Genomic DNA, 10,512 nt, shown 5'->3' on the forward strand with positions numbered 1-10,512 from the left:
AATCCTCTAACTCATGTTACTACCAGTCAAGTAAATTTCCAAAACCCTAGCTTTCATTTCAGTCTCCTAATCACAAACTTTCAGCAGCTCACCATTTCTAGGAGGATAATATCCAAACTGCTCAGCTTGATACACAGAGCCCTCTGAGATATGCCCACTCATCTCTTCAGCCTTCCTCCTGCGTGCCCCTAGAGGAAGTCTTTATTGTAGTCACATGGAGCTTCTCATCAGTCCCCTGCCTGCTATGGGCCATTCTCGCCCTTGCCTCCACTTTCCTCCTCTGAATGCCTGTATCTCTCTTACCACTGATTCAGTTCTTCCTGCTCATTAAAGCCCAGCTCAGTTCTGTTTCTTTTGAGATCTCTCTGAACAATATGGTCCATGGGGCCTCCTTTGCTGTGAGTTGGTGCCCACTCTTGGGCACTAATTGTGTCCCAGGCAGGGGCAACTCTTGTACTGACATCCTGTTTGGACAATGAACTTTTTTCCTGCCAGTGACATCTTGTGCCAGCTTCATTGTCCGCCCCACATGTGACACTTTTTTGCTTGCTTCATGGCATCATAGGCTCTGATTGAATGACAGGATGAGAAATTATGAGCCCAGTTGTAATTTCTTCTCTTTCAGTCACACCTCTGCATTGGAAGGTATCTTTCAGATAGAAACAAGTGAAACTCTGAGAAACAATGTATGAAAAGGGGCTTTGACTCATAACTTCCTGGAATGGCTAAGAGCTGGCTCTGGGGTCTGAGTACCTAGATTAGAACAATGGTTTTACCATTTATCTGCTTTATGTTATGTCTCTACCTCTGTGCCCTCATATAAAATGGGCACAATAATGGTACCCATACCAATGGTCATTGAGGCGGTTAAACATCATATAGGTAAGGAAGTTAGTGCTTGGCACATAGTACGTGTCCACTAAATATTCACTCTTAATTTACTAGTAAACTGTTAAAAGAATTAGGTCCCAGTTTTCTCTTTCGGGAGGAATGTCCATTGACAGTAAAAGTGCAGGACCACTATTGAATAATGAACTTTGGAGATGGGTCTCCATCCCTTGGGCTGACCTGGTAGTTCTAAGTGTTCTCAGGGGGCTTGACAAGGGCCCACCTACTGAGATGACAAGTCCAACTCTACAGAGAGAGTTTCATTTTTATTTTGGTGTACTGCCTCCTCAGCCCTTTGACATAACTGTAAGCCTTTTTCAATTCAGCAAGCTATTGCTATTGACTCTAGGATCAACACAGTCCAGGATGGGTTAGAGATATGAACAAGACAAATGAAAATTGACAAATGTAAACTTGGCGAGACAATCAAGAAGTCCAAGACCTGGACTAGGAAACAATGAAAAGTATTGTAGACATTCCCTTTCTGAGCTGCCTGGGACAGAGCTGGGGCATTTACACCAGAACCACAGTGTAACCTTCCCTGTGCCCTGCATGTCTCTTAACTGTATGGATTTGTGTTTGTCAATATGTCACCTAATGGGGCTGCTTTTCCATCAGGTCTATATCTGCCACAGGTTGAGGAAGTTCCATTCCTCCCCAGGAGCCTGAACGGGAGAGACCCTGAGTTAGACAGATCGGCAGACAGCCCACGTGGCTCCTGGACACACCCAGAAGAGCCCACTGGGCTATCTGCCGGCAGGGTGGGAAGTGGGAGAGTTACCTTGAATTCAGTCTCAATGTTGGCTAGTCTGGCTAGCTCGTTGCTGAGCTCCAGAGCGGTGAGGACTGGGTCTTCGCTGGACAGGGACAAGTACGCAGCACTCGCTAGTCCCTTGTAGGCATTCATGCGAGAGCGCGAGTGGCTGAAGGAGTCCTTCCTCTGCTTCTCGGTGCACTCATTGCACTTGCAGAAGTAGTCGTGGGGCCGCTCGATGCGGGCGCCCTTGAGCAGGAGGATGTGCACGATCTCGTACTCCTGGCAGTGGGCCGCCAGGATGATGGGTGTGATGTCGTGCGAAAAGCGCGTGCCGTCCTCGTCGTAAGCGTAGAAGTCGTCGTCACGCAGCTCCTGCTCCAGCGGGCTGAGCGCCAGGCGCTGGCCCTGCGCGAAGGCCGGGTGGCTGAGGATGGCCTCTACGATGCGCACGTAGCCCTTGCTGATGGCCAGCAGCAGCGCGTCCCCCACCCGCGCCAGGTTCTCCTTCTTGAGCAGCAGCTCTGTGACCTCCAGGTGCTCGTTGCCCACGGCCAGCTGCAGCGCGTTCTGCCCCATGTAGTCCACGCAGTTGAAGTTGAGGGTCTTGGACTCCTCCAGCATTTTCCTGACCACTGGGATGTTGCCATACTCGGCCGAGTCCAGGAAGCGCTCCTCCTCTGGCGTCAGGCTCGTGCCCTTCTCGTTAAACATGTAGGCAGGACCCCTGATGGCCTGGCGGCGGCCCTTTTCCCTCAGTGTCGTGTGCCGGCGCTGCATGTTTTTGAAGGTGCTGCTCCCAAACCTGTGGGGTGACAAGGCAGAGATGCTAGTTACTCTCCTAGGATCCTACGGTTCCCCAGGGAGCAGAGCAAACAGACATCCTTGAGATGAAAAAGAAAGTCATAATTGGAATATTTTGAGAAGTTATGAAATCTTATTAGAAAATATTGACCTAGCACTGAGATTAAGACAAACTGAACAACCTGAACTGTTCTTATACTAATGGAAGAGTATTGGTTTAGTTACCCAGAAGTCTATTCTCCTTCAGTGGAGAAGTGTCTAAAGAGCTGAAATGTGGGTTCAGGGCAAGCTAAGGGTGGAGGTGGAGAGGGTGGGGTCATGATGTGGCTGAAACAGGCTAACAACTGTTTTATTTCCATTTGTGCAAAGTTGAGAATGTCACTTAACTTCTCTGTGCTTTAGCACTGTGCTTTTCTGTGCTTTTACCAATATAACATGGATAACTTTTTGTGTGCCATAAAGTCGGTAGGAGGATTAAGTGAGGTAGCATGCTTGTAGAAAGTACTCAGTCCATGTTGGTCCCCTTCACTTGTTGGTGTGCCCACTTCTTCAGGGCTTCTGCCATAGAAATGGCCACCATGGATACTAAGGCCTTTGCTTCAGGTGTGTTACCCCAGTTGAGCTCCTGCACTATGACAAAACTGCAGCAACACACAGGCGTGGCCACACCTCTGTTTCAGTCCTCTACTGTATTGGGATGTGCTTTCTTCTCATCCCCATGAAGCCTGAGCACCTACCAAAGGTCACGGTGTTGCATGGAGTGGGCCTAGACTCATTGCAGCTTACTGATGGCCACTGATGCAGCCTGCCTGAGGAAATTCAGCTGTAGTTTCTGGATTTTTATATGGATAGAGAAGCAGCTTAGTTTATATGCTGGGTTTATTTCTAACGTGTTGTTCTTCCCCATTGTGGCACAGTGTAGACGTTAATACAATACTATTAGTAGTAGTCAACATTTATTAAGCCCTTCTGATATGCCAGGAACTGTACTAAGAGGTTTATATACTTCACATATACTGCCTGTGGAATTTTTGTATCGACCCTATGATGTAGGTACTATTATTATCCTTATCTTGGATGACCATCTTGAGACAAGTGAGGCTGAGAGATAGGCTTTCAAGTTAGAAGATCAAGAGTAGGCATCCTGGCTCCACCTGTTGCCAGCCTTGTGATTCTGGACAAGTTACCTACTCTTTAGTTTGTTGGGGTTTTAAAATGGCAGAATGGAGAAAATAATAGCCGGATATCCCGTCTCTAGTTCACCTTGGCTGCTCGAGCAGGTCCCCAGTTCAAGATGCTTTAACTATAAAATAGAGAGTCTGGACCAGGTGTTCCCTAACTTGAACCTCTCAAACTATTTATTCTCCAGTTGGCCCTACCCATATTTTTTCGTCTTCTCCCGCTCATATTATTCAAATAATATTAGCATGTGTGCATTTCAATAAGAAAGTTTCTGTTCTAAAGAGTACATACTTGGGGATTGGTTTTGAACTATTTCCCATGTTCCCAATTGTCTTTTTGTTATTGGTCATGTCTCGATGCATTAAGAGTACTCAGTATTTCATTTAAGTCATCTGTAAAAGATAAAAATAATCACAGAGGATGGTTTTTAAATTATACTTAGTGTTTTGAGATTTAAAAAAAATGTAGTGCCATTCAGTTTTGTGATTTTTAAAAATTTGGGCTCTATTTAGTTTTCTGCTAATTTTACCTTTTGACATGCTCTAGTTTTAGCTCTTCTGGGGGGCCCAAATCTGGTGGTAAGCAGAGACTTGAGGTCAGACTGTACTCTGATCATGCTTAGGCCTGAGTCACGCTTCTTGGGAGAAGCTGCTAAACTATTCAGTGGAACAGCTTCTTTATCTGCAAAAAAGTGAAAGCAATAATGATGGGCAGCTCCCTCAAAAGGCAACTGTGGATGATAAATCCTGATGGAGTGCTCCTTGCTTCTTTAGGAAGAACTTTCTGAACTGCCATCCACTCTTCTAAAGTGCACGTTGATAAAAGATTTCTGGGGGAAATGTTCTCAAAATTCAACTTTATGAGCTCCTTCTTAGCTCATTTCTCTCAACAATGCCATCATCCCAGGGAGAAAGGGTGCTTGTTGATAACAATGCTAACCATATATTGGGAGTCCAAAAGAGAACTTCAGATGAGAGAGAAGGACTCACAAATTGGGCACAGACATTTATTGTTATAAGTTTTCAGAAGGAGAGGCAATAACTGAGTTGAAAGCTAAGCAGTCACCTCAGTCATGTCCCCAAAGGGCCTTATTTCAGATTATATGAACTCAGTTTCAAGGTCTGTTATCTGGGGACACACACTCAGGTGGGAGTTAAGCCCACAAAAGACTAAACCTCTTTCTTGTGGGATTTCTCAGCCTGTCCTCTGATGAGGCTTCTCCCCTCTCAGGAGCACCTCTCTGGACGAGCCATCACAACTCAACCTGAGAATCAGCCCAGAGCACCTGAGCAGTGTGTCAGAGATGTAACAGTAACTGTCTTGGAACCAGAGCTAGAGCTTGATTCCACATCACTTTTATGTTAGAAGGCTGCTCAGGTGGGAGAAGAGGTCAGGCACCAAGGTCATGATACCAAGAACACACAACTGTTACACAGCAACAAGCCACAGAGAGAGTAATTCAAAGGAAATATAATGATACTGAACCAGGTCAGAGCAGAGAAACATCTCACAAGGAACACAGAAGTACCCAATCTAAATTCAGAGTCCATGTGGATGCCTACAAACCTAAAGAATGTTAAAGCATCATTTGTTAATCCCCCCATTAAACAAACAAACATAAAAAGCAAGGTATTAACATTTTCATTTTTAGTTGAAGAACCCAAGGTAGATGAAGCAAAAAGACTAAACCTTAGGGCAAATAATTTCTACACAAGAGTAGTGCATTATATAAACCCTGATGTTTCTATAATAATCATGTTTTATCAAAGAAAAAAATACAAGTGTGGCTAGAATTTATCAGAAGTTAAAATGTCCTCTTCATTTGGCATGTATTTTTCTGAATGACCTTGAAAGCAGACACTCAGATGTAGTAAGAAATAAACAAGCCTGTCTTTCCCATCCTTATATCCCTCAGCTTTGAGATACATTTGGATGCTCAAAGAATTGTCAGTTCTGCTCCTCTTCGTACAGAATCTGACATTGATGAAACGTTATGGCCCTTCAAATCATGTTTGCAGACAGGCATATAGTGGGACAGGCTACTCCATGAAATAGCTCTCAACATAAGGTTTTCATAGCAGACCCTAGAGCTCTGTGAATTGATTCTCATACTGATGGAGGCCTTTTAACCTCATTGGGAGTCCTTATTAGCTCCAACTTATAGTCTAATGATGCTTTTAAGACATTTGTTTTATTTTTTCCAGCTTTATTAAGGTATAAGTGATAAAATTGTATACATTGAGGTGATTTGGTATGTATGTTTTGGTTAGAACATTTACATTCTATTCTCAGCAAATTTTGATTATATAATACAGTGTTATCAACTATAGTTACCATGTTTTTTACATTAGATATTCAGACCTTTTTCATCTTGTAACTGAAAGTTTGTAACTTTTGTGTGTGTGTGTGTGCCTGCGTGTTCAGTCATGTCTGACTATTTGTGACCCTTTGGATTGTAGCCCACTAGCATCCTCTGTCCATGGGATTTTTCAGGCAAGAATACTGGAGTAGGTTGCTATTTTCTTCTCCAGAGGATCTTCCTGACCTAGGGACTGAACCTGTATCTCCTGTGGCTCCTATATAGGCGGATTCTTTACCCACTGAGCCATCAGGGAAGCCCTTTTACCAACCTCATTTCCCCCCATTTAAGCATTTATATACCTATGAAAATATTTAGCTATTGGATCCTTGCCATTTAATCTTGACCTTATCGATAATCAGGCTCTAGCCATATTTTTCACATGGGTTGGAAAGAATCCACAAAAGATGATATGTCAGAAAGATAAAGTCATTTGATCCATAATAGCTGGTGGCCAAAGCTCACACTCATGAATCAGATGTGTTGCTCTCCTGGACTCAGAATCTTGTCAACTGAGCAAAATGATTCTCTTTAAAATGCAGTTAGCATTTGATTGCCCTTTCTTTAATATTTTTCTTAAAAATGAACTTTGAATGCAAATGCCTTTTTATTTGCATATATTATTGAGATAACAAGTGATCAAATTCATCAAACACCTCAATTAAGATACTGTGTATCTTTTTCATTTTCCATAAATGCATACATTGACATTTGATGTCATTGAGAAGGAGGATTTCAGTGGAAACAAAACCATATTTGAAAGGAGGACTGATTATTAAACTCCCTCTTGATCCCTTGGTTGCTATTTTTATCAAGCTGCTCTTACAGATGCTTCAGCCAATCTGAAGGAAGCCAGATGTCAGTGATCCTTAAAAAGTATAAATTCCACACCCTAAGTCCCTCTGCAAAAGAGCAGGACCACAGAGCCTTTTGAAGACAAGGACTGTGGTTAATTACTGATGAAGCAAAGGTCATGCTTAATCAAAATGTCTTTTTAGAGATTTTTGTAAAATTGCTACATGCATCATAGGTCTTTATAGATATATTATCCAAGTCTGAAAACAATTCAGTCAGTGACATTCCACAACTAAATGTAGCACCAGACAATATCCTGGAGTCAGGTCATTCATCCAGGAAAACCTGGCTCTGGTCTGTGCATCCTCTCAAGTGTACATGTTGTGAGTTTTAGTTCAAAGCAACAGTGATGAAATACTCAAGTGATTTCAAGTTTTCTCATAAACCTCAGTTCTCTTACCAATAGAAAAGAAGTATTAAAATCTACCTTCTATGGGCCTTAAGATGAAAGTCATGATAAAAAATGTGATTCAGATGCCCTGGATACTATAAAGCCTTATACAAATTTCCATCAAAATAATGATGAGCACTTTATATATCAGTACGCTTAAGTAAATGATTATATATTGACTTACACTTTACTCTACACTGATATGTAAAGCTTAACTATTTTTCTAAATGACTATAAAATAGCTTGACTTAACATATATTATACATTTGCTGTGTGCCAGACACTGTGCTAACTGCTTTATATGAACTGTTTTAAATTCGCACCAATCATATGATAAGGTTGGCTATTTTCCTTAATGACCAATTGTTATGATTAACACCTATTACACATTAACCACATTGCAGGAACCATGCTGAGAACTTTACATGCATTATCACTTTAAACCCTCATAAACTATATGATATACTTGCTATTGTCATTCCCATTTAACAGATGATAAAGTGAAGCTCAGATAAAATAACCACTTTGGCCTACACAACTTGTGAGGTGAGGCTACATAATTTGTGAGTGTAGGCTATTGTTAAGAGTCTAATCTGTCTGATTTCAAAGCATGTGCTTTTAGCTGGTATGTCACTGCCATCTGTCTTATTCCTGCTTTTTTTTTTCCCCCTGTTTCCTTAGACTGTAGAATTTCCCACTAGAGTGCAGGATCCATGAGGGCAGGGGAATTACTTGTTTATATGGTATATGTACCTGGCACCCAGTACCCCTCATGCTTGGTATATGATGCATGGTCAAATATCTTAATTCTTAAATACTTGAATTTGGGTTGTTTATTAAGGAAGGCCAATAAAACAGAGGTGTTAATGTTTACTCGGAGAAGGCAATGGCACCCCACTCCAGTACTCTGGCCTGGAAAATCCCATGGACAGAGGAGCCTGGTGGGCTGCAGTCCACGGGGTTGCTAAGAGTCGGACACGACTGAGCAACTTCACTTTCCACTTTCATCCATTGGAGAAGGAAATGGCAACCCACTCCAGTGTTCTTTTTTTTTTTTTTTTTCCCAATTCACTCCAGTACTCTTGCCTGGAGAATCCCAGGGACTGGGGAGCCTGGTAGGCTGCCCTCTATGGGGTCGCACAGAGTCGGACACAACTGAAGGAACTTAGCAGCAGCAGCAGTTAATGTTTACTAGTATCCTCTTCCTTATGAATACAGGAGCTACATAATCCTTTAACTATTATTTCCCATTTGTAACTGACAACTTTTAAAATAAAGTATGAGTTCCAAAGGGAAACTAGTTTCCAGTTAGCTTCACTATAAATAATGACCAGAAGTTGAAAGGTGAGACTGCTAATATCAGAGGGTGTATTAAGTCTTGTGGGTAACTGAGGCATTCCCACATCTCAAAATAAAACATTTATTTCCAAAGGCATGCAATTTATTTCTAAGTATCATCTCCTTTATTTTATTAAAGTTGAAGTAAGGTAGTACATATAAATTACAGTGCTTAGTAATAATTGCATAATATTAACTATTTTAGTTTAATACACTTATAATAATTGTGGATCCAAAGCATGCAAATTCCTACCTAAGCTAGTGAAAATAATCTGTGCAACACATATATTTTGAATAAAAAAGATATTCACTATTTACTCCATGAATGTATATTCATGAATGAATAAATAGTGAATATCTTTTTTATTCCCAGAAGAATGAATTCATATACCTTGCCAATCATGTCCTATAGGAAAAAAGCAAAGCATCTTTATGCTACTCAGTAGTATACAATGTACAAAGTGAAAGTCGCTCAGTCGTGTCCAACTCTTTGTGACCTCATGGACTATACAGTCCATAGAATTCTCCAGGCCAGAATACTGGAGTGGGTAACCTTTCCCTCCTCCAGGGGATCTTCTCAACCCAGGGATCGAACCCAGGTCTCCCGCATTGCAGGAAGATTCTTTACCAGCTGAACTATCATTACAATACATCATATTGAGATATTGAGATATACTTTCTAAACACTTAAGCTAATGTGGGATTTTTTTTTCTCCCATTGCATCTTGGAGTGAAAACATTATCCAGTGTTCTTGAATGTTAATAAGTGATTTTGTCAGCAATTTTCACCAAATAACATCATTTAGAAAAGCAGTTATTCTTAATATTTTCAAACTACCTTATATATTAGCTGTGCAAGTGTAACTAGTGCTTTGTGTATGCTTCTTTGATTTTTCTTTTTATTTCCTTATTGGTCTATTAAGAATTAGGGAGTTGTGAAACAGATATCTTATTGTGTATAGAACCAATAAGTTCTAATAGTTATGTACTTTTTTTCTTCCAAAGATTTGTCTTGGAATAAAATAGATATGTGTATAACCTTTTGATTGTTTATTGACCTCTGTGATGAAAGAGTCTAAAATAAACATCTAGTACCACAAAAGTAAGAAGAAGCCCTTAAATCATGAAATGCAATGCTGAGAAAAGTGCCATGCTGAATATTCATCTTGGGGTGGGCAGTGCCGATTGCTTTTCCTAAGCAAGAAATCCTCTCATCCAGGATACCACATGCACATGCAATTAGTCTCAGTGAGGCATCGCATAGTTTTGAATTTTTTCTGGGTTAATTACTGCCTAAAGGAGTTAGCTAGTTTATATGCCCCTAAGCTTAGGAGCAACAGTATTTAGAAATACATTTTTTTAAACTTCTAATCATGACATAGAACCTTGGTAAATTGTTAAATAAGTGAATCAATGTCATTGTTTAAAAGATCATAGAGAGTTTGAATCATATCCATAGTGAATATTCTGGATTTAATGTGAACTCATTCATAAATCTGATGTGTGCTTCAGAAATAGGACCCACCAGCAGGTGGCATTCTGAGGCAAAAATTCACTGAGTGCCTCCAGAAGGGTCAATCATTATTGCCTCTTTCAAATCTACCCTAAATCCATTAAGCCTTTAAATCACAATTAATGGCAGTAGCATCCTGGTTATGTCTACTCAATCATACTTAAGTGAATTTATTATGCGACTTCAGACTTAAAGAGGGAGATGCTGTGTTCCAGAGTTTCAAAGCTTGTGTCAAAGCTCTGCCAGATTACATCTCTTTTATTAAAAGCATATTCGTTATATTTAGGTGGATGTCTAAAGCACACATTTTCAACAAAAAAAGGAAAGAAAAATACTAATCTCCTTCTTCCCACCTGTAGTTCTTTAAAAGTGGCAACTTATTAGAATGTATCATCTTTCTCCTCATACCCCTGTATTTATATTAAGAT

General features: G+C 40.8%; 1 protein-coding gene across 1 annotated transcript in view; it reads right to left on the reverse strand.

Moving 5' to 3' along the window:
• TRPC7 (transient receptor potential cation channel subfamily C member 7) overlaps positions 1–3,978 on the reverse strand; it is a 144,100-nt gene extending 140,122 nt beyond the window's left edge. The window contains exons 1-2 of the mRNA XM_055549354.1: positions 3,920–3,978; positions 1,670–2,447 (exon numbers count right to left, since the gene is read on the reverse strand). Coding sequence (XP_055405329.1) covers positions 1,670–2,447; positions 3,920–3,978 — 837 coding nt within the window. The remainder of the gene's footprint in view (positions 1–1,669; positions 2,448–3,919) is intronic.
• Positions 3,979–10,512: the final 6,534 nt, after the last annotated feature.

This window comes from Bubalus kerabau, chromosome 1 (assembly GCF_029407905.1).
Source record: "Bubalus kerabau isolate K-KA32 ecotype Philippines breed swamp buffalo chromosome 1, PCC_UOA_SB_1v2, whole genome shotgun sequence".
NCBI lineage: Eukaryota > Metazoa > Chordata > Mammalia > Artiodactyla > Bovidae > Bubalus > Bubalus kerabau.